This window comes from Sciurus vulgaris (assembly GCF_902686455.1).
Source record: "Sciurus vulgaris genome assembly, chromosome: 6".
NCBI classification, from domain to species: domain Eukaryota; kingdom Metazoa; phylum Chordata; class Mammalia; order Rodentia; family Sciuridae; genus Sciurus; species Sciurus vulgaris.
Window position 1 is genome coordinate 105082322 of NC_136466.1, and position 24858 is coordinate 105107179.

Sequence of the window (24858 nt, forward strand, 5' to 3'; positions counted from 1 at the left end):
TGTGACCTTGCTGGATTCAACTCTTTCTCCCTGGCCTGAGAGTAAAGTTACCACAGTATCTTTGAAATCTTGTTTCAAACAACGTAAAACATTCACAGTCCTATAAAGTATTAAAATAATCCTGTTCTTTTTAAAATTTAAAGAGTACATTTTAACCTGGCTCTAGTTTGAGACATTTTGATAATTTTACTAAATATTAGTACTTCTGAAGGGGTGGTAGAGCCAACCAAGGAACAGCATTCCCTGACTCAAAAAAGTTGGGAATCGAAGAGTTAAAGTGAGAGTGCCTAAAAGGAGGCAACAAAACTCTCACCAGCTTAGGGGCACTGCACTGACTCCTGAGTCTGTGGTCTCTGTTAGGATCACTGTTGTTAACAATCTAGGAGTTAGGGATATGCTCATCAAACGTGGGGAAGAAATTTAACTGAGCAGGAATAACAAATGGGTGGGAAATAGTATGGAGGGCCTTTACGCAAATTACCTTTTTAGAAACCAAAAGAACACATGGATATGAGAAGCCAGATTGTAAGTGCTGAAAAAAACTCAGGGACATAGTTGAGCACGTGTCACCCTAATCTGGCAGGGAGGGAGTGCTACTGTGAATCAACAAAACTATAGGGTTCAACACTAGGGAGCTCACACACGTGTTATATTGGTTAAAAGAACAATGATAAGCAATATAATCAAGTTCACTTCTAAATATTGCTTTGGTTTCACGTTAAATCTAAAAAATGACAACTGCACAATATCTGAATTCAATAGGACATACCATGATCTATAACAAGTATTCATTAAACATTTATTACTTGAATCAATGACAAAATAATTTCATCCAACAATGTTAAAACTACGTTTAACTCTTTAAATTTCATATGTTCTTATTCTTCCTGTGCTCTGTGCACTAGTTTCTAAAAGCTTAGTAGTTCTGTTTCTTATCAAAACTTCTTAAGTTCATGGTGAATAAACGGGTAGCATTATAAAATTATTTTAGTTCAAATAGAATGGTAGATTCCTGATTTACACTGTTGCCAACTGTCTGAAATTAAACAAATAAAAATATGAATTAAAATTTTATATCACTCCCCAAATGTTCATGTATTGAGTTCAACCACTGTAGGCTTTATTTGGAAGGTTTTGACTTTATGTGAAACTTCACTTTTCAGGGGATTTTCTAATTACATATGGAAGCCTTAATATTAAAAAGTGTTTATCCTTCGAAGATGCAGTGAGACAGAAACCTGAAAAACACGTTCTTCACAAGAGGAAGAAGTCTGCTTCCCAAGGGAATATGCCATGGTCATGATTCTATGCTCATATGTCACTCAAAGATGAGCTGTTCCTGGAAAGTTATTTTGTATGTTGGTATTTTTAATTCTTCTTTTTTTGTTCAAAAAGTAGTCTTCATTTTAATCAGGAAGAGAGGTCTATATTTCATCCATTTCAAACTCATCTGTCCACTGCTGCAGGTCTTTTGCATTATGCATCGTCCATAATTTTGCAAAATACTTTAGCCTTTTCCTGGAGAAAAAATAACATCATTTAGAAATGAAATTGGTGGGGACAATACATCTCGTGGAAAGCTAAGAAAAACCTATGCCATTAGAATACCAAGCAGGCTCTATGTTAGGAAGCTGTGACAGCATCAACCTCGCAGAGCTGCTGCTGTAATAAGAGACTGAAGTTATTGACTACCACTGTTGCCTCCATTAGACCTTCTAAAATCCCTGCCTGCAGAGAGGGACAGTGTGACTTCCTCCCCTCTTAACTGCCAGAGGGGGGCTGTGTGTGTGTCTATCTGTATCTGAAGACAAAAGCACTCCTGCTGAGTGTTCCCCTGATGAAAAGTGAAATTGATTTAATAAAATAAAACTGGCTAATGAAAGAGGAAAATGCCAGCATCATAGAGACTTACATTTTTCTTGCAGAACAGCAGCCCAGTTAAATATTCAGGGTTTGGAGCTGGAGAATCTGAGTTCAAATTACCGCCCCACCTCCAACCAGGTGCGTGACTCTGTATCAATGTCTTACCCTCACTTGGCCTCTTTCCCTGAACTATAACATAAAGATAACAATAGTACCCAACTCACAAGTTTGTCAAAGGGTTTAAGTGAGTTAATGTATGTAAAGCGGTAAGAACAGTAACGAGTGTTCAGGCTGTTGCAAATGACTGTTCACACATGCTTCTGCGCACAATAACCATTCAATAAATATTAGCTGTTGTAACAAATCCACAGGAAGGCACAAAATTCGGCTTGATTTTTTTGATCTGGCCAAGGGAACTGATGTGAAATACTTCTAGCAAAAGGATAAACACAGTGTCCATATAATTTATCAGATTTATCTCAATGCAACCTCTTTTAGTAATTCTCTCATCTTGTCAAGATAACTTTATAAATTTTAAAATGCCACATACTAGTCAGAGGAGTGAAAATATTTATAAGCAATCTGTGCATTTTCTTGCTTTTGCCTTATAGGCTATGTAGAAGCAATAAATATAAACTAAATATTGCCAGTTTGTATATGTATCCTTTGTAGTACAGCATTCTTTAGGGAAAAAACAATGAAGATAAGAAAGGATTTAGAATTTGCAAATGATTGAAGACTAAGTTTATTTTTAAATTCTCATAGATAATTTTCTCTCTGGAAAACTTTTACATTAATTTGCCTTGTAACAGAAATTGAAACCAATTATGCCACTTTACTTTTGATCTGGCACTGTGGGAATGATCTAGAAGAGAGTGTCAACAGAGGAGGCTGCAGCATTCCAGCCCTCTGGACTTGGTCAACGCACCCCTCACACCATTACAAGGTATGCAATTCAAGGCAGAACCAGTGGATGGACATGGAGAGAGAAGCTGACTGCACTGCACAACTCTACTTCATTTAGCAACTGTTCTTGAATTTTCAACTAATAATGCAGATATTAATAGTTCAACAATGAAATTTGGTAATAAGTTCCAGAATTAATTAATTAACACAGGGACCACTGGAGGTCAGCTAAGACGTTCTATTTGAGCAATAATCTTGCTCACTCATGGTCATGTGGCTATCAACCAAGGCAGTACTGTCCTGTCCCTAGCAGATTACTCTCTTCAGGCAGAGCAGGAGCACAGGAGCAGGAGGATAGGGAACTTATATTGTTTTGCAATTTATATGTTTAGGATGTGGAAGGCTATAATATACTATTTACTAAAATCACGTTTTCTTAGGACTATTTTCATTCTGAAGTATATTTCAAGTACATATTAAGATTAACTTATACACTGACCACATACTAGCTGAGTATCACAGGTAAAAAAGGTGGAAACCATTCACATAAGCATTTTAGGTGACAAAAATCAGCTTACAATGAAACACTGGTCACAGACAATTCCCAAAATAAGTGAAATGTGGATACTATGAGTCCATGATCACATAATACTATTATTTTCATTCATATTCTGATAAAACTCTTAATTTTTAAATGTAATCATTACATATCTGAATGAAATCTATGAATAAAAGAAGTCCTCTGTGGTTCTAAATATTGAAGTTTCTTTTAGTAACTATATATAAGTGAATGCTTTCAGTAGCTAATATGCTGTCATATATAGAGTTAACCTAATTCTTTAGGAAAACGACTTGAAAAACAATTTTGCAGCTTAATCAAGATCTGATTGATCAATAAAGATGGACTGAAAATGATAAATATGAACTGAATCCACCTGAGCTTTGCCAAGAACTGCATTCACTTCATTGTAATTAAATGTTTCGGAATCTTTGAAGACGTGCTTAAAAGCAGATCTCATGTTCATTTATAGGACAACCCTTTTCTTTGGACAACTTGGAAAGTTGCATTATAAACCAAAAACGTAAGCACAAATATTCTGACCTTTTCACATTTACTAATCCTTCAAGTTCTTTTGACTTATAGGCTGCTTTCTTTAAAATTTCTCCAGGAACATCTGCTAGTTTAGCCACATTCAGTCCATAACTCCTTGCTGCTATTCCTCTGGTTATTTGATAAAGAAAAGTGACAAAATCAGGCATTTGTTCTTCTTCACCTATGGGAAAAAAATCAAAACAGAACAAAACAATGGGGGATTGAAACCACACCAGAAAGATGAAATACATTAGGAGACAAAAGAAGACATTTAAGTTCTTATAATTGTATTCTATTAAAATTTACAATCTGAAAAAGAAATCTATTGTTCCTGGCCACTTACCAGGTACTACAATCAATTTTACATACCTAGAAAAAGGGTAAATACTGTTTTGAAACTGTTTTTGCGTTTAAGATTTTTATGCACTTAAAACAGTTTTAACAATTATTTGTTGCAAAATTTTAACTCAACTTCTAAATGGTTTTGATAAATGATACAATATAATTTCTTTCTCCTTTTAAAACAGATAAATATTTCATGTTGTATAGTCTAAATAACAAGAATGAGAAATTTCGGTTTATTAAATATTCTGATTAATGAAGAGTCATAAATACTGAAGTGCAGCCTGTTCAGTACCGCCTAGATCCCACTGAGGACTGAAAGATTTATGCCCCAGCTATCAGGAAGACTAATAGCCTGCAACCCTCAGCTTTGGGCCCTCTGTAGGGGAATGACTGCAGCTGAAGAGTACTGCCTCACCCAGGGGCACACCCCTTTTTTGAGGCAGTGGGCATCCAATGACTGGTTGCTATAGGGGTTGGCATGTAGCCTCTAACAGGGCCACCAAAGATTCCTGCCTCCTAGTGTTCATGCCCTGTGTCAGTCTCTCTCTTCAAATGTGGGCTAAACCCACTGACTCACTTCTAATAAGCAGAATATGAAAACAGCAATAGGAGGTCACTTCAGAAATTAGGTTGCATAAGACTGTGCCCTCTGTCTTGGTCACTCTTACTTTCTTGCTTTCTTTGAGGAAAGCCAGTTGCTATGTTGTAAGTTACCCTATGAAGAAGCTCACATGGAAACTACTCTCCTCAATAGTCAGTGAGGGACTACCAGTTGCCATGTGGGTGAGCTTAGGAGTGGATTCTGCATTCTGAAGTTTGCCAATAGGAGTGGGCTGGAAAGCCAGTTACCTCAGTCAAGGCTGCCAGTGACTGCTGCCCTGACCTTGTACCTTGATGTAGCCTTCTGAGAAACCTCAGAGGTGCTTGGTTAAATTGTCCCTGGATTCCTGACCATGAAAATTAAGAGATAATAAATGTGTTTTGTTGTTTTAAGTTACTTCATTATTTATTGCATATTGTTTGAAATTACTTCAAACTAATAATGCTAACTAAAGAAGTATATAAAGGCCCTGCCCCATTACCTCCAAGGTGAGGTAACTCTGAAGGACCATCCCAGGCTCAGAGATCTCTGCAGAGTTTACTAAAGACTATGACCCAACCCAGCCTAATACTGCTCAGTCCTGCCCTCTGGGTTGATCACAAGGGCATTCTCCAATAAACTTCCTAAATGCAAACCTCAGAGTTTGATTCCTAGGGAACCCAGTTTGTTATACAAATACATATGCATAAATTTAAAACTTTTAAAGAATTAGGATATAATGAAGTACAATAATATGAAAATAAAACTGTACACAGTTTAATCTTTGTTAAACAAAGTACCTCAGGATTATGCAGCTTTTCTTAAAAAAATTCAATATAATTATACTGTGTTGCAAAAATGTCCAAAGTGGACCCAATTTACAATGATTTTGTGATCCTAACACATACTGTAAGCTTATCAAGCGATTTTTCTTACTTCATTTATCAAATGTGTATGCTTTTACTTTTTCATCATTGAAAGATTAAAAAAAAAAAAAGACTGAACACAACAGTGAAAAAATACAATGGAATTTTCCTTATCCTCCTCCAAGAACTCAGCAACAGACAAATAATAGCTTCCTAAAAGTAGTTGCTAGAAGTGGGAGTTGAAAAGAATATCGATGTGCTCAAGAGTACACAGATTACAACATGCATTACAAACCACTAAAAATACCATTTGCCTCAAATAAACTTCAGGAACACGAAGAACAGGTGAGGAAGTGGGTGGGGATAGATTAGGGAAGATACATGTATGCAGAAACCGGTGTCCGCAAACCTGGATGATTCTGTTTCTCTTTGATGCTCACAAGACAAAGAGTGAACAGCAGTGAAAAGCAAATTTTTTTTTTTTGGTGTGATCCTTCAAAATTCTGAGTGAAAATGACTTTCAACCTCAAGTTCTAGTTCTAGCTGAATTATAAATCAAATATGAAGGTATAATGGAGACATTTTCATTCATGCTGTCTCAAAAATTTTACCTTATATAGTTGATGTCACCAGTGGCCTACCCAAAACCTATTTCACCTTTAAACACGTGCGTGCATGCGCACACACACAAAATTATAAAATAGCTATAAACCAGAGCCAAATTACATAATGTATTATACTGCCCTAATGCCTTCCTTCACATACCTCAGCACCTCAGCAAAAACTGAGACTGAGTGTCACCATAAGCTGTCCAACATAGTATTAACTATTGTAGTTCTCATACCTTCCAGGTAAAGAATGTGGCCACTTTTAATCAGTTGGGGGACCACTTTTGGTTATGTTATGCCTCAAGACTCCTTTATCCTCTTTGTGTGGAGGTGTGTGTGTGTAGGATGGAGATACAGAGGCACAGGGAGCCAGGTGGGAGAGAAGATAAATAAAAACAACTCAATTCTTTATAGACTCACAATGGAAGTTCTTGGTGAGGACTTAACTTATGAGCTATGACCCTTTCTTAAGTGGATATTTTGAAAATTGATTTGGTACTTTATGGAGTCAGTGAATATAATAATTCATGTTTCTGCTTATTATAAGAAAACAGGAAAATTCATTTTGAAGCCAAACTTCCTTAGAAGTTATTAAAAAGATGTGTGCTGATCAAATAATTCCTGAAGTCACTTTTAGAATAGATTCATAAAAATTCAGAGACAGATGAAGTTAGCTAACTTGTCTAAGATTTTATAGATTGAAATAGACAAAAACACAGCTTTCCTGATGGCTGGTCCATTGCCTTCTCTACCACATCAATGGAAACAGGGACCATCTTAGAAGCCAGCTAAAAGACCTTAGGGGATTTTTCTGATGATTTATGCAAGGACCTCTAACTTAGAAGAAGAATTAGGTTAGGGCTAACAGATGAAGTGTGGATACAGCCAGGAACAATACTGGAAGTGAACAATGGTTCAATCTTCAAAATTCTGAGTGAAAATTACTTTCAACCTCGTTTTACTCTAGCTCAATGAAAATCATATATGAAGGTACCATGGAGACATTTTCATTCATGCAAAGTCTTAAAAATTTTAACTTGTTTAGTTGATGTCAGCAGAGGCCTACCTAAAATCAATTCCAACTCTAAAAAAAAAAAAAAAAAAAATGCCTGATATTAGTGTAAGGAATCAGCTCTCTGACCATTTAACTCAGGGAATAATGTCCTCATATCCAGCTCCAAATGTTGATCCTGATTAATCTAGGCAAATCAAAGTCACTCCTAAAATCCTCACTTATAAGGACTGGCTTAAGAATAGGAAAGACAGCAGAATAAATCTAACATAATTTTGATATATGTGCATATGAAGATATCTAAGTGAACCCCACCATAATGCCCACCCATAAGAAAGGGATCCTAATTAGAATAAGATAAATCCTATGCTTGTATAATTCTATCAAAATGGATTCTACTGTCATAATAACTAAGAAGAACCAATAAAATAAAATTTAAAAAAAATGAAGATGTATCCTGGTGTGGTAGCATGTGCCTATAATCCCAGCAACTTTGGAAGGATGAGAAAAGAGGATCAAAAATTTCAGCCTCAGCTATTTAGGAAGATCCTGCCTTGAAACAAAAAATAAAAAGGGACAGGGGTCTAGCTCAATGGGAGAGTGTCCCTGGGTTTAATCCCCAGTACAAACAACAACAAAACAAAAACAAAAAGAAAACAATGAGGATGTGATTCAATTCTGAAAACAGGATGGGACAATTATGAGATAATTAGAAGGCATCTCAGAAAAAGTTCCCTCATTCCTAAGAGTCACAGGAGGGGCTGGTGGTATAACTCAGTGGCAGAGCGGGTGCTTAGCATGCACAAGGCCCTGGGTTTAATTCCTAGAACATCAAATAAAAAAACAACTAAATTTAAATTAAATAAAATTTAAAAATTAAAAAAGTAAGATAATAAGATAAAGAGTCAGGGAAAATGCTAGCCCCTTTTCTTTTGGTGGACACAGTCAATTCTGGATGAGATGCCTGAAAGAATGCAGCCATCTTGCCGCTAGTCTGATGATGGAGTAAGCCAGGTGAGAAGACAGCCTGGTGCACTGCAAAGAGGAGGAGCTGAGGTCCCACATTCCTCAAAGGATCCTGTAATGTGAGATTACATACAGTATCATCTTTTGTTTGCACCACTACATGTCCAACTATGTTGTTACTTGCAATCAAATGCATAGAAGGAAGGATAAGAGAACTCCCAGGACACCACAAAGGCAGCCTCAGGACAGTGCTCTGCAGCAGACCCAGAAAGCAACTAGTTCAAATGCACAGGAGGACAAAGGGCTCCATCGGGAAGAACCAAGTGGGGAAAAATACATTGAATTACATGGGAAAATGTCTAGAGAGACATTTTACAAAGCTCTTGGAGAGTAAAGGAAGATTTAGCTACAGACTCAAAGAAAAGAACAAAATGCATAAATAAAAATGAAGCAATTCTTATCTTTAAGAAAATAGAAGCAGTTTAAGTAAATGTACTTGTCTCCATACTTGGCTCATCAGTAGGCAATATATCTATTGCAATAACAGTTAAAACAACAAACCTGAATGAAACAGAAAAAATGTGAACGACTATACTGGGAAGTCAGAGGAAGGGAAGGCTGAAGTCCCAACTAACACAATGAAAGGACAATCATGTGTTAAGTTGATGGATCAAGGGATAGGAAACATGCGTATTATTTAGAAACCTGACAGAAATAGAGGAATGAGTTCAAAAGGCCTTGGACCTGGGATTGGGAGGGGAATAGCGTGAAGGGCCAGAAACTTGTTAGCAGAAGCCTTTATCATCATTTCATTTTAAGAATTATGCTCATGGATAAACTTTTAAATCAATAAAATAAAATGCCAGAACACTTAAGGGGAAGGGATAATGCTCTGGGTTAGCAGTCAGTTCACATTGAATGCTCAGTGGCACTGATTTTGCCTCTTCCCTGCTGGTGAACTTTATTTTATTTGTCTCATGGGTTTTAGCTTATAAATTGTCTTCTGTCACATTGGATGCAGATTAATAGATATGAAACTACTTCCATGAGAGAATTTATGATGTGTTTTTCAAGACTGCCTGGTGGTAAAAGGCAGGAACTGTCTAACATTAAATTTATCTTAGGTCCAGTACTTTGCTTTATTTGGGCCAGCTGCCTGATTTCTTTTTCAGGTTTGTTCTTATTACTTTTCCAAAATAAAATTTGGACTCTGGAGTGTCTTGGATAATGGAAAATCCATTATAATTCCCTAATTTTGCAAAGCACCACAGGCTAGTAGCTTAAAAAAAACTACTACTGAATAGGGGGAAAAATATATATATATATATGTATGTTAAAGTCTACTAGATTACTTAAGGAACTTGAATTTATTTCTACTGGCCAATGGTGTTCTTTTTGATAAAATGTCTCATTTCTGTGACAGTAGCAATAAAGTCCAGGAAAGATACTGCAGATCCTCATTGTGGACCTAGTAGAATGGAAGTGAAGAGGACCTGGAAGCAAAAAACATGGTTTAGTCCCTCAGGTATGTGGCTGACACGGGCAAGCTACTTTACCTGAATGAGATTCAGTTTCCTTATAAAAAGATAACATATATGTCCAGTATGAGAGACAGTCCTTAGTAAGTAATTAACATTAATAGTTTGGGGGAAATACAGGGCATTTTTGAAGATGACTAATAATACTCTGCACTTGACTATCAAGGCATCTTTCCTGGGATGGTAAGAATCATCTAAGAATGTAAGGAATGAAGAGGAACTTTAATGTCACCTCTACCTTTACCCATTTCATCTGGAAAAAAAGTTGCCACTTCAAACCAGATGAGGAGGACCACAGAAGGAATCACAGATAACATACATACATACATACATACATACATACATACATACATACATAAATAAATAAATAAATGTACACTTTGCTTGACCCAAAGCTTACAGCAAATGAATCTGGACAAATGCTATTTATAACTAACATTCATTGCTTTCATTATTAATAAGCAGTAAGTTCATGTTCTTCTAAAACCTGAGTTATTTGATAACCAATATTTTACTTGTACCTACCACAGGAATATCTCATACCTGGATCTTGTTTGCTTTCATCCTCACTGACCAAGAATCCCATGTGGTAATTCCCCACCTGTTGTGCATAACTTTTTTCTAGTTCACAAACTGGTGGATAATGGGTGACAAAGAGGGTTAAGGATTTCACCTAGGGCAATAAGACATATAGTAAGTGTTATTTTATTTTTAAATTTTACTTTAATTAAAACTTTTCTTTTAACACTTTATGGAAAAATTTCAAATCTTCATAAAAATTGCAAGAAAGTACAATATACTCTTTATCCTGCAATATGTATAATCAGAAAAATGAGAGATTATACTCCATATATGTATGATTTATCAAAATGTATAAATGCATTCTACTGTCATGTGCAACTAATTAGAATAAAATTTAAAAATATTAAAAAAAAACAAAAAATGCAACCAACTGGTAATATTTTGTCATATTCCCTTACTTTCTTTCTCCCTAATGTAAACACACATACACTTTTTCCTGTACCTTTGAGAATTAGTTGCGGACATGATTCCTAAAAACTTACTTTTATCTTCTAAAAACAAAGTTTTTTATATAACCAGAATAAAATTATTACACTCAAGAAATTTATAATTATAAAATACCTAGTTCATATTTTCCCCTAAATGTCCCAATAATGTTCTTCTCCATCCTTTATTGTCTTTTATGACATTAACACTGATAAGTGATTATAGCAAAGTGGCAGTATGTGTTTATATACAAAAAGACAACTGCTTTCCTATATATCAGCAATGAAGAAGTAAATTTTAAAAAATGAAAAATATACCATTTATATTAGCACTCTCAAAATTAAATACTTGGGTAAAAATCTAACAAAATATGTATGAGATTTATGTGACAAAACTATATAACTCCAATGAAATAAAAAAAAAAAAAAGAAGAGCTAGATAAGTAGAAGATAAATCACATTCATGGATAGGAATGTGGTAAATCACATCTAATACCATCAAGATGTCAATTCTTCACAACTTGATCCAGAGATTTAATGCAACATCAAACAAAATTTGGGCAAGATATTTTGTGGTTATCAGTAAATTATTTCTAAAGACTACATGGAGAGGCAAAAGAAGCTGGAAAACCTAGTACTAAAGAACAAAACTGGAAGACTGATGCCACTCAACTTCAAGATTTACTATAAAGCTACAGTAATCAAAACATTGTAGTAGGGCTGGTTTTGTAGCTCAGTGGTAGATACTTGTCTAGCATGTGTAAGGCACACATGCTAGCACCGCAAAAAAATAAATAAAATAAAGTTACTGTGTAAAAAAAAAATTGTAGTTTAAGTAAAAATTAAATAGGTCAATGAAACATAATCAACCCACATGAATAGAGCCAACTGATCTTTAAGAAAGTGGTAAAAACAACACAATGGATGTGGCTGCATCTCTGTAGTATGCTGATTTTAAGTCCTTCAATTGATGAGTGGATAAAGAAACTGTGGTATATATATACAATGGAATATTACTCAGCCATAAAGAATGATAAAATTATGGCATTTGCAGGCAAATGGATGAAATTGGAGAATATCATGCTAAGTGAGATAAGCCAATCTCAAAAAGCCAAAGGACGAATGATATCGCTAATAAGTGGAGGATGACACATAATGGGGGGGAGGGAAGGGTTAGTGTTAGGGTTAGAGTTAGGGTTAGGGAGGGGGGCAAGTATGGAGGAAGGAAGTACTGTATAGAGGGTAAAGAGGGGTGGGAGTGGTGGAAAGGGAAAAAATAACAGAATGAATCAAACAACATTACTCTATGTAAATTTATGATTACACAAATGGTATGCCTTTACACCATGTACAGAGAAACAACATGTATCCCATTTGTTTACAATAAAAAAAAAAAAAACACAATGGAACAAGGATACTCTTCAACAAGCGATGCTGGAAAAATCGGACATCTACATGCAAAAAATGAACCAAGACACAGATATTACACAAAAATTAACTCAAAATCAATCAAAGACCTACATGTAAAACACAAAACTACAAAACTCCTAGAAGATAACATAGGAGAAAAAGTCTAGATTGGGCTCAGCAATAAATAACTTTTTACCTAAAACAGCAAAGCATGATTCATGAAGCAAAGAACTGAAAAGCTAGACTTCATTAAAATTAAAATATTCTGCTCTGTAAAAGACAATGAGACGAGATGGCAGACTGGGAGAAAATACTTGCAAAAGACACAACTGATAAAAGACCTGTCATACTGAAACAGTTTTCATGCTGTTTCAACAACATAAAAACAAAAAATCTGGGTAAAATATGGGCCAAATACCTTAACAGACACCTTACCAAAGACTATATACAGATAGCAATATGGATAGGAAAAAAATACCAATTAAAACAATGAAATACCACCAAACATTTTAAGAATAGCCAAAATTAGAACACTGACAATACCAAATACTGCCCAGGATGCAGAACAATAGGAATGTTAATTTTTGCTAATGGAACCAAAAAATGGTATAGGGTCTTTGGAAGACTAAATAGCAGTCTCCTACAGAACTAAACATACTCTTACCATAGGATCCGGCAATTGTGCTCCTCAGTATTTACTCAAAGAAGTTGAAAACTTAAGTCTACACAAAAATAGGCAAACAAATGTTTATAGTGTCTTTATCCATAATTGCCAAAAATTAGAAGCAACTGAGATATACATCAGTAGATGAATGGATAAATAAATTATGGTAAACCCAGATAATGGAATAGTAGTTGGCACTAAGAAAGGAACGGGCTACCAAGACAGGAAAAGATGCAGAGGAAACTTATATGCATATTATTAAGTGAAAGAAGCCAGGCTGCAAAGGTTACATGCTGTATGATTCCAAGTACATGACATTCTGAAAAGGCAAAAGTACAAAGATAAAAGTAAATAATGGTTTCCTGGGTTCTGGGGAGAGGGGAATGAAAAGGCAAAGCACAGAGGATTTTTAGAGCAGTGAAAATAATCTGATACTAAAATAGTGAATATATGTCTTTACACATTTGACCAAACCCATAAAAGGTACAAGCCCAAGAATGAACCCTAAAGTAAACTGTGGTCTTTGGGTGATACTGACATGTAAATGTAAGTTCATCAATTGTAACAAATAGACTGCTCTGGTGGGGGTATTGATAATAGTTGAGGCTGTGCATGGGTAGGGGCAGCGGGTATATGTGACATCTCTGTGTCAATCTCCTTTCAATTTTTCTGTGAAACTAAAACTTCTCTAAGAAATAATGTCAATGTTTTTTAAATATGGTTAAGTCTTCTGTTCCTGGAGAATCCTTTTATAACACTAAGTTTGAGGGCATGATTTATAATGTAGTCATACTTACTAACACACTACTATCTAGCAGAAACCATGAAATCCAATTTTAGGGTGCCAGGTTCAGTTCTGTCATAATTTGTTCCTGAAGATTCTTAAATCAATGTTTAAAATGTGAACTGGTGGCACTGATGGGACTTACGTAGTTTCTATAATGATTAAGGAACTTCCTGAGCTGCAACTTTTTTCAAATAAATAAGAATATTTTTTAAAGGAACAATAAAAAAAATTATTTTAAAGGAGAAAATGTCATTGTTATCTATATAATCTAAATAAATGTTTAAACAAAATCTGGTTCTCTCTTGAATCTTCACTTCTAGGATGACCCCCACACACACAAAAAAAGGAACAATGGTCATGCCAAAGGACCATGGCCATGTACAGCCTATGTGCTGCACAAATGGCAAGCAATGGGAGAATGCCCCAGGACAAAACCACTAAGTTTGTCGTGTGATACACAGCAGAGGTCATAGTCATCGGGGATATTTCCACAGTGATTGTCTATGACATCGTGGTGCTTCCCAAGCTGTATGTGACACTGTAGTCATGTGTTGCTTAATGATGAGAATATGTTCTGAGAAATGTGTCATGAGGTAATCTGTCCCGTCTGTGAAAATCATCAAGTGTACATGCACAAACTAAGGTGGCAAAGATGTCACTGGGTAATATGATTTTATAGGATCACTGTCATCTGGGTGGTGGGTGGCTGATTGAAAGGTTGCTATGTATGTGGCCCACGTCTACGTTATTGTGTGACTTGTGCCATTCACAGCAAGGTAACAAGGAATCAGTCCTGTGCAGCCAAACCACCCTAGTCCAATTAAGACCCACAGGTGCTGCTCCATGACCTGCACAAAGCAGTGTAAAGAATGGAGTCCTTAAGGACTGAAGGAAAGTGGTCTTCTGTGGGGAAACAAAAAAGGGAAAGTAAACTTTAAAAATATACCAAAAACTGAGGGCCACAAAAGTTTAAAAAAGAAAGAGGAATTTTAGTTTGGAAAGAAAATATGTTTTTATCAGTTATTTAAGGAAGAGAGGAAAAATGAAAACAAGGTAAAGAGAGACAAAAGAATAAGAAAATATAGGACAAAACAGGAAAAGAAAAGCTGAAGAAGAGATGAAGCTGAAGAGGGGGCATGTGGTAGAAAGAAGAAAGAAAAAGAGAACAAAATGAACAAAGAGCTAATAAAAAGGGAGAGAAGACAGGGGTAGACAGCTGAACACTGAGATGTTTAGAAATGCTCTCTGAATGCACTGAAAGAGTGATTTTACTGAAACAGAGAGACACAGAGATGAGACCAAAGGTCTTACACTGAGATCTTTTATGACATCAGTGAAAAACTGTTCACAGGGTAGGAACTATCTTTTTGTCTTTCCTTGAGGAATGGGCTGAAGTGAGTGGTCCCTACTCTTGATTTAGTCTGCCAACATTAAAAAGATAGAGTTATGGGTGAAAATCTTGCCAGGGAGACCTTTCTCCTAAAACCAGGTTTATTTTTCTTTAAACAACTATGAAATTTATTTAGGGCCAGTCTAAGTTCAGAGTAAAGCATTGGAGTGACCAATCACAGGGATAGGTCCATTTTAACAAAGGTAATTTTGTGTATTTGAAGATGGAGGTCAAGAAAAAAATTTTGTAAAGTATGCAGCATCCATGTAAAAAAGGGTATGCATGAAGGTATATGATCATAGTTGATAATAACTTATTATATATTTCAAAATAATTAAGAGACTAAATTTCAAATATCTCACCACATACACATACACAGAAAGGGAGGTGATGGATATGTTAGTTAGCTTGATATAATTATTCCACATTGTCTATATATCAAAATATTATAATGTACCCCCAAAATGTACACTATTATAACTTGTCAACTGAAAATAATATTAGTAAAAAACTAATTTAAAAACATATGTAGGGTACTTACATCTCTAATAAAATACTCAAGGGTGGCATAAGCAATGGCAATTCCATCATGGGTGCTTGTCCCTCTTCCCAGTTCATCCAAGATAACCAAGGACTGTGATGTTGCTTTTCTGATTATTTCTGCTGTGTCAATCAATTCTTCCATAAATGTACTCCGTCCTTTATATATATTGTCTGCAGCACCCATCCTACAAGTAAGATGAAAATACCTTGACTTTCCTCTGAACTTTCTTTTTAGGAAGCCAAAATTTATTTTATGAATAAATTTAAAAAGAACCCAAGGAACCTATAAAGGTATTTGAGCCAACAATAGCTAAAATTATATTAAACAAAAAAAGCCTACACTGGATGGAAACAGTACATAACAACAAATTGCACCTTGTAAGAACATTTTGGAAGGAATGCGATATTGAATGGAAAGAAACTTCTGACCCCGCTTTTGTTTCTACAAATAATTCCAAAGCTAAGTCTTGATAGTCATTGTTGCTATGCTTAAAAATCCGTGAGCAGTAGGATCCTGTACAATTAAGCGGGGATTAGTGGGGTCTTTTTATTTTGGTACCAGGGATTGAATCCAGAGGCACTTAACCACTGAGTCCTTTTTTAAATATTTTATTTAGAGATGGTCTCACTAAGTTGCTTAGGGCCTTGCTAAGTTGCTGAGGCTGAATTTGAACTTGTGATCCTCAGCCTCCCAAGCTTCTTGGATTATAGGCATATGCCACCGAGCCTGAATAGTGTTTTTTTTTTTTTTTTTTTTTTTTTAAGAAAATTTCACATTGTTATTACAAATTAAAGACCTACAAAATAACTTACTTACATATGTTAAAACTTTTTACTAGAACTAGAATTATAGATGCTTAGTAACCTTGGACAGCAGCTCAGAGAGGTTCCCAATGTGAACACAGTTTCTACAGATGTTAAGAAATGTTAAGGGTTTCTTTCCAGTTAGACTTCTTAAAGCTTTTAACATTCAACTACACATTGTTATTTCTTAAAGAAGGGTCTAGTTCATAGTACTTCTTTAACTCATTCAACTATGGACCCCTGAAATTTCTTCTAGAGCACCAGAGGTAATGTTTTACAGTCACTTTTGGGAGAACACATATTAAGTATAAAAAGAATCTGAAAAGAAGAATAAGAAATAATTAGGTCATTAGTCAATTTTAAAACCTGGAATTCAAGTTTTTGACCTGCTAGCCATCTTTGTGTGAATCCTGGGAACTATTTTCTCGGCAAAATCTCCTCATCAATTTTTGTATTGCTTTAATAGTTCACACAGTAAGTACAGTACATACTTCGCAATTGACCTACAGCACCATAATGTACCTCTCATTTCTGAATCAACTCATAGTGAAAGCAAGCCTTTACCAGCTATGTGGCCACAGCCCTACGACAGCAGGAGACACAAAGTGTGATGTCCACAGATGAGTGGGCCTTGGAACTGCTCCAGTGACTACTTTTAGAACTGTAATTAACTATGTCTATGATGGAATTAATAAAAAGTGTTTATCACTGTCAGTGTTACCCATTTTAAAATCAATAAATATAAAACAATTTCTGAAATGCTATTAAGAACATTCTAAATACTTGTTCAAAGTTCCAGCACTACCTCGATTTTCAGTGTTTACTAATGTCTCATTCCTGCCATAAAGCAAGTTTATTAAAATTTCCTTTTTCTGAAACAACTCTGTATTCTTCAGAATCACATTTGATCCCTATTTGCCACTGTTTGCCTTTATTTCTGCCACGTTGTGAGCTGACAAAAAAATCTTTGATCCATAATAAAATGCTCTGATGAGGGAAATATTCTGAGTCTTTAATTCCCAGGAATTGGCAAAACAAGTAAGCACTGGATAGGATTTTAATACAGCTGAGTGCAGAGGCACATGCCTATAATCCCAGTGGCTCGGAACACTGAGGCAGGAGGATTGCGAATTCAAAGCCATACTCAGCAACTTAACAAGGTCCTAAGCAACTCAGGGAAACCCTAACTCTAAATAAAATATAAAAAAGGGCTGGGGATGTGGCTCAGTGGTTAAGTGCCCCTGAGTTCAATTCCCGGAAGTTTAAGTTTTCTTAAGTGTTTTTAAAAACAGTAAAGTAATAGGGTAGTTTAGTTAGAAATTTCAGGAATTATATAATGATCTTGGGGAAGTTATTCTTAGGCAGATACACACATATACATATAAAATGTTTGATATATTAAAGTTTTCAAATTAGGAAAAGATGAATGATAAATCAATGAAAAGATAATAGTTGATTTGTTATTTCAGGAAAAAAAGTATGTCCCTACTGAAACCATATCCCAAAATAACATTTAATGTAAAAATAGAAATTACAAATATACCAAGCTAGTTAGATAAAATTTAATCTCTACGTGAGATTAATCTAGATAGGTGAGTAGATGGCTTTATATACGTGGCACCAAAACATGTGTTTAGCAAAAAACATAATACAAAAGTTAAAGGTAAGTCAATATCCTTGATAAACACAGATGCAAAAAATCATATTAAAATAACAGCAGTCAGACATAGTGGCATATGCCTGTAATCTCAGTGACTTGAGAGGCTGAGATAGGAGGACTGCAAATTCCAAGCCAGCCTCAGCAATTTAGCAAAAGCCTGAAGCAACTTAGTGAAACTCTGTCTCAAAATAAAAAATAAAAAGGGCTGGGGATGTGGCTCAGTGATAAGGTGCCTCTGGGTTCAATTTCCAATGCCCTCCCACCAATATATATCTATGAGCAAACCACATACAAAACATGTTACCATCATCAAGCGTTTCATCCCATGGATGCAAGGTTGGTTCAACATAAGAAAATTAATAAATGCAATTCACCACATAAATAGACTTAAGAACAAAAATCACATGATTATCTCAATAGATTCACAGAAAGCATTAGACAAAGTCCAGCACCCATTTATGTTTAAAACACTAGAGAAAATAGGAACAGAAGAAACTTATCTCAATATTGCAAAGGCTATATAAGACAAATCCAAGGCCAACATCATACTGAATGGAGAAAAACTGAAAATATTTCTTCTAAAAACAGGAACACAAGGATGCCAACTCTCACCACACCTATTCAACATAATCCTGGAAACTCTAGACAGAGCAATCAGGCAAGAGAAGGAAATTAAAAGGATATGAATTAGAAAAGAAGAGGTCAAATTATCTCTGTTTCCTAACGACATGATCTTATGTTTAAGAGATCCCAAAACTCCACCAGAAGGTTTCTAGAGCTGATAAACAAGCTCAGTGAAGTAGCTGGATATAAGAACTGATACATAAATCAACTGCTTTCCTATACACCAATAATGAATCTGAATAAGAAATTAGGAAAAGTGTTCCATTCACAAAAAATCTAAAAAACCTAACAGGAGGTGAAGGACCTCTACAATGTAAACTTCAGAACAATGAAGAAAGAAACTGAAGAACACTTTAGAAGATGGGAAGTCCTCCCATGTTCTTGGATAGACAGAATTAATATCGTCAAAAGGGCCATGCTACCAAAAACATTATACAGATTTAATGTAATCCTTATCAAAATACCAATGATATTCTTCACAGACCTATAAAAAGCAGTTCTAAAATACATCTGGAAAAAGAGTGACTTAGAATAGCCAAGATAACCCTGCTCAAAACAACCTAGAGCAAAAAGAGTGATGCTGGAGGCATCATAATACCAGATCTCAAATTATACTACAGAGTTACAGTAACAAAACCAGCATGGTCCTGGCATCAAAACAGACATGAAAACCAATGGAACAGAAGATACAGGGACTCATCAATAGTTATTAGACAAAATGCCAAAAACAAACACTGAAGAAAAGAGCCATTCTAACAAACAGTCCTGGGGAAACTGGAAATACATTTGTAGAAGAGTGAAACTTGAACCTGATCTCTCACTCTGAACAAAAGTCAACTCAAAGTAGACCAAAGACCTAAAAATTAGACCAGAAACTCTGCACCTGCTACAAGAAAATGTAGGCCCAACATTTTAGAATGTTGGCAGAGGAACCGACTTCCTTAATAAGACTCTTAATGTGCAAGAAATAAAATAAAAAATTGATAAGTGAGATGGCATCAAATTAAAAAGCTTATGCACAGCAAAGGAAACAAGAATGTGAAGATATAGCCTACAGAATGGGAGATCTTTACCTCTTCTTCCTAAGATAGGGCATGAATATTCAGAATATACAAAGAACTCAAGAAAGTTAACACAAAAAAAACCAAATAACCCAATCAATAAATGGGCAAAAGAACCAGAGATACTTCTCAAAGGAAGAAAAAAATGGTCAATAATTATATGAAAAAAATGATCAACATCTCTAGCAGTTAGGCAAATGCAAATTAAAACTATATTGAAGTTTCATCTCACTCTAGTCAGAATGATAATTTTTAAGAATACAAATAAGATTAAGTGTTGGCAAAGATGTGGGTAAAAGGGTACACTCATACATTGTTGGTGGGATTGAAAATTAATGAAACCACTCTGGAAAGCAATAATTTTCTGATTTCCTCAAAAAACTAGGAATGGAACCACAATAAGACCCAGCTATCCTATTCCGTAGTATATATCCAAAAGAACTAAATCAGCATACTACAGGAATGTGGCCACATCAATGTTTAAAGCAGCACAATTCACAACAGTCTAGTTATGGAACCAACCTAGGTGCCCTGCAACAGATGAATGGATCAAGAAGATGTGATATATACACAATAGAGTATTACTCAGTCAAAAGAAAAATGAAATTATGTCATTTGATGGTAAATGGATGGAACTGAAGACTCATGCTAAGTGAAATAAGCCAGACCCAGAAAGTCAAAGGTGGAATGCTTTCTCTGATATGCAGAAGCTAGTCCAAAGTAAGAAAAAAAAGAAAAGGGGGGATTCCATCAAAATAAAAAAAAGATCAGTGGAGCAGAGGAAGGGGACTGAGGGGGAGGAAAGAGGACTGAGATAAAGGAAGCAGTGAAATGATCAGTGGAGTAAAGAAAAGGGAACACAGGGTGGGAGGAGGAGGAGAAAAGGCAAATACTGGGCCTGAATTAGAACAAAATATTCCATGCTTTTATAATTATGTCAAAATGAATCCTAATGTTATTTATAACTAAAAAAAAATAAAAAATTAAAAAGATAATTATAAAACAAAAATTAGTATATACTTCAAATATAAAATTTGAAGGTAAGCTATAAACTGAGAAAAAATAACACATCTGACAAAGGGTTAATGTTCCCAAACAGAGACTCACAAAGTAAAACAAAATGGTGAACATTTTAACATGGGGACCTCAATCCTACAACTGCAGGGAAATGAATTCTACCAACAACCTGAGTGAGCTTGAAAGAGGGTCCACCTCCAGGTCTGCCTATAGGTGAGAACCCAGGCTTGGTTAACACCTCGACTGCAGGCCCTGGCTTACCTGTGTCTGGACTCATGAACCATGGGAATCTTGACTAATGTGTGTGTTTACCACGCTAAATTTGTGATAATCTGTTACACAGCACAGAAAACTAACAGCATAGAAAACAGCATGTTTGTGCTGTAAATATGAAAATGAGAATTTGGTGTTTATTCTTCTTGCTCCCTCAGTCTCATTCTCCTTCCAGTACCACGCTTGTTTCAGTATTTTGTATTTTTTGTTTGTTTGTTTTACCTATTCCAATAGCCTCTTTCTTTCTTTCTACCCTCACTTTCTCTAACAGCTAATCTATTTTTCACCCTGCCAGATTCATATTTTAAAATTAATCTGAGTCACATTGATTTCTATGCTTATAAACTTCAAATGGTTTCCTGATGCCTTGGGAAATAAAACTAAAATTCCTTGCATGGTTTTCAAGACTCCCTGTGTGTTCTGGCCCTAAACTCTCCAATCTCCTTCCTTTTACAGTGTACTGGAATCCCATGGTCTTGTCATGGCAATTATGCTTACACATGACATATGGTACCTACTGTCAAAAAAATAATAGCTTTATAAGATATAACTGACAAACCATTATAATCCATCCTGTATATAAAGTTCAATGATTTTTTGTATATCCAGAATTTATGGCACACCCCCTTATCTGTGCTTTTCCTTGTTATTCTGTTGGCCTGGAATAATCTTCACCCTGGTCTTTCTGTGAAATGGAAGCTTGGTCTTCTTTAAGCTACCTCTGTGTAGCTTGCTACTGACACCTTCTTAAAAGAACTGACCAGAAGGGATTATTCCTTGTCCTCTTTCTAGAAGTATTGAGACAGAACTGAATGATTTATCTTTGCATTTCCTTCACATACTAAGCAGAATTTCTTGTACATAAGATATTCAAAGCACATTAAAATGAATTATTTGTTTTCAAGACTATAATTTACTTAACACCAATTCACTCAACAGTTAATAATTTAGTGAATGTCCACCATATAAGTTTAAATTAACAAAGAACTTCTGACCATTTGTGGGAAAATTTATAGGAGACAAAGGATTTAAATTTATATTTCCCTTTTTGCTTTCATAAAAATTAGGGTATCCTTGTATATTGTTGCTGAGTTTAGTCTAAAAATCCAAAATTACAAGTCCTAAGAAACATGAGAGATTCTCAATTTCAATGGGATATTTAAAAAGTATTTTTTAATGCTTTCATGGAAAGCTTATTACCATAATATGATACTTAGTAAGTAAAAGACTGGCACACAGCCTTAATAGTATTCATGTCTACTCGGTTAAAAACTGTATTTTAAAAAGCTATTTCAAATTTAATTTTTCATAATGACCTACTGAACCCCATACTGTCCGTGGTAAAGTCAAACTCAAGCAAATGAAGTATCATTTTTTAAATGCTATTGCCTATTTTGTTTTTATCCTTCTGCTTATCCAAACTCCCTTGCTAATGTCTTCAAAGCCTTCCTCATTGGCAAGACTAACAGATCACCCATATGCCATCCTGCCCCTTCTTTAGATTCTGAAACTGCTGACCATTAGTTGTATATGCTTCTGACAATCCTAGCATCAAAGTCCAGACTGCCCCTTGGCCACCTTTTCTCAAAGGATCTATTTTCATCACAACTTTCTACAATACTGCCTAATCTAGGGAACATAAGCAACAAAAGAGGACTGCTCTCCACAGGGCTCCACACTTCCTCTGACTTTTACTTTCTATGCTATATTTGCTACAAATAATTTGGTCATTCCTTTCTTCAATGGTTTCTTTTCCTTTAACAAAGGGAAAAGCCCAATGGCAAAGAACTTGCAAACTGAGACTCAAAACTGCCTTGGTGCTGGCCAAGTTCTTAGTAGTCATTTTTACTGATGAGGTTGGACAGAAGACATTTCAGAGGTCACGTCACTTTCCCAAGGTGATAGGGTTAATATGTGGCAGAGAAGAGACAAATACAGCTTCCGATTCCTGGGCTGAGATTTTTTGAGGTGCTCCATGTCTCATGGCATTACAGGTTTTCTGTCCTTAAGAAGGCCAGGCCAGATTTCAGGGGATCTTGGGTGTATTTTTATTATGCAATGATCCTGATTCTATTACTAGACCAGTGGTTTTCAAATATCTTTTTAGCTGTGATTAAATCCTTTGTTTAAATAAAATTTTTACAAAGAAACACTCTGCATCACGTAGAATGATTTGAAAGCCACTGCCTTAGGATTCAATACAATTTCTATTACAATTCTACTTTTCCCAGTTACCTGATGATAAAGTAACAACACATCTAGCACACATTGCAGAAATGCTGGCTCATGAACCAGTCACTAATGCTACAGGGGAGTATGTATTGGCAACTGTGAGAATTGTTTATTGATAAAAAATATTTTCTGTTAACCTCCCTCTTAATAACTTCATAGTCTGCTTATCCTAGTTTGGTTACTAGAAAACTGAATAGTACCTTATAACAGAAAATAGAAGTCTGACATTTACCTTATGTTTCTATCCTTATTTTCTCTTTGACAGAACTTCTTTGGATAACCATTCTCTCTCTTATCATTCTTCTATATTTTATGGGTCTTAGTAAAGTGCCTAAAATAATATTTTGGAGCAGGATAAATTTTTAAATAATTTTAAAAAGATGTTTATAATTTTACATTAAGTTAATAATCACAAGACATTACTGGACAATGATTCTGAAATTTTTTAAATGTTAAAAGATGTTGAAAATTTAAGGAATTCTAGGATATATGTAATTACTCTATGTATATATTCAAATGTAGTAAAAAATGGAAAATGCTTTCTCTAGGTTTCATCTTAGAGTTAGTTTGCTCTGAGTTGACAGAAGGTTACAGTTATGTGATTAAGAAAAAAAATCACTGATATTTTTAGGAGTGGCGGCTGACTAATCTTTCTAATCCCCCTACTCCCTGCTCGCCTATAACCCTTATATAGGTCAACAAAGCTTAATAAAACATAAATGGAGAGAAGAAATTATTACTTTGTTGAGTCATTTTCTAAAATTGAGAACATTTTCATAAAAATGTAATTAGGAATTTGTTTCATGAGATCATGATCTATATATTTCTCAATCAGAGCAAATGGGGTGGGCCTCTGTCCCTTCAAATCACTATCTCTGGGCTTTTTTGCAAGGAAAATGCTAGCATGAGGGAGAAATACTACAATAGAGGCAAAACCGATTTTTCACATTTAATGATAAGTACTTGGAGTTTAAAATCATTAAATGGAAGCAGTAGTATTCCATGACATCAGATGCTTTTTAAAAAACAGTGATAAAACATACATAAAATTTCCCATTATGATATTTTTCAGGTGTAGAGCTCCGTGGGGTTAAAGACACTCACAATGTGGTGCAGTCACCACCACTCTCCTTTCCTATAACTTTTCATCATCCCAAACAGAATTTCTGTATCCACTAAAAATAACTTCCCACTTTCCTCTCTCCCAATCCCTAGTAACCTCTATTTTATTTTCTTTGTGAATTTGCTTATTCTAGTATCTAAGCAGTTTCTGACTTGTGTATGAGGATTTTAAAAATGTTAGCATATTTGTTTTCTTTCTGAAATTAAAGATATTTCCATTTATTTCACTTTGCTAAAATACAGGATGGATATCTAAGCTACTTGCTTTTTGGATATTATATAAATTGTACAAAAGGTAAAGAAAACCCTACTAAATAATAAAGTAATTTTTTTAAAAGGTGAAAGATGGGGTGGTGGGGAATGGGCAGGAGAAGAAAGGAGTGTGTGTGTGTGGGAGAGAAAGAGAAGAGAGGAGGAGGAGGAGAAAGAGAAGAGGAAGGGAGAGAAACCAAAAAAATAAAGGTCAATGAGAGAATGTGCTAGAAAA

General features: G+C 35.2%; 1 protein-coding gene across 4 annotated transcripts in view; it reads right to left on the reverse strand.

Moving 5' to 3' along the window:
- Nucleotides 1–776: 776 nt before the first annotated feature.
- Nucleotides 777–24858, reverse strand: part of MSH3 (mutS homolog 3) — a gene marked incomplete at its 5' end in the record, with an annotated part of 207246 nt that continues 183164 nt past the window's right edge. For all 4 annotated transcript variants that reach the window (XM_079145550.1, XM_079145548.1, XM_079145549.1 and 1 more), the window contains 4 exons: nucleotides 777–1518; nucleotides 3872–4043; nucleotides 10321–10450; nucleotides 15577–15763. In XM_079145550.1, coding sequence (XP_079001676.1) covers nucleotides 1425–1518; nucleotides 3872–4043; nucleotides 10321–10450; nucleotides 15577–15763 — 583 coding nt within the window. In that variant the 3' untranslated portion in view covers nucleotides 777–1424. The remainder of the gene's footprint in view (nucleotides 1519–3871; nucleotides 4044–10320; nucleotides 10451–15576; nucleotides 15764–24858) is intronic.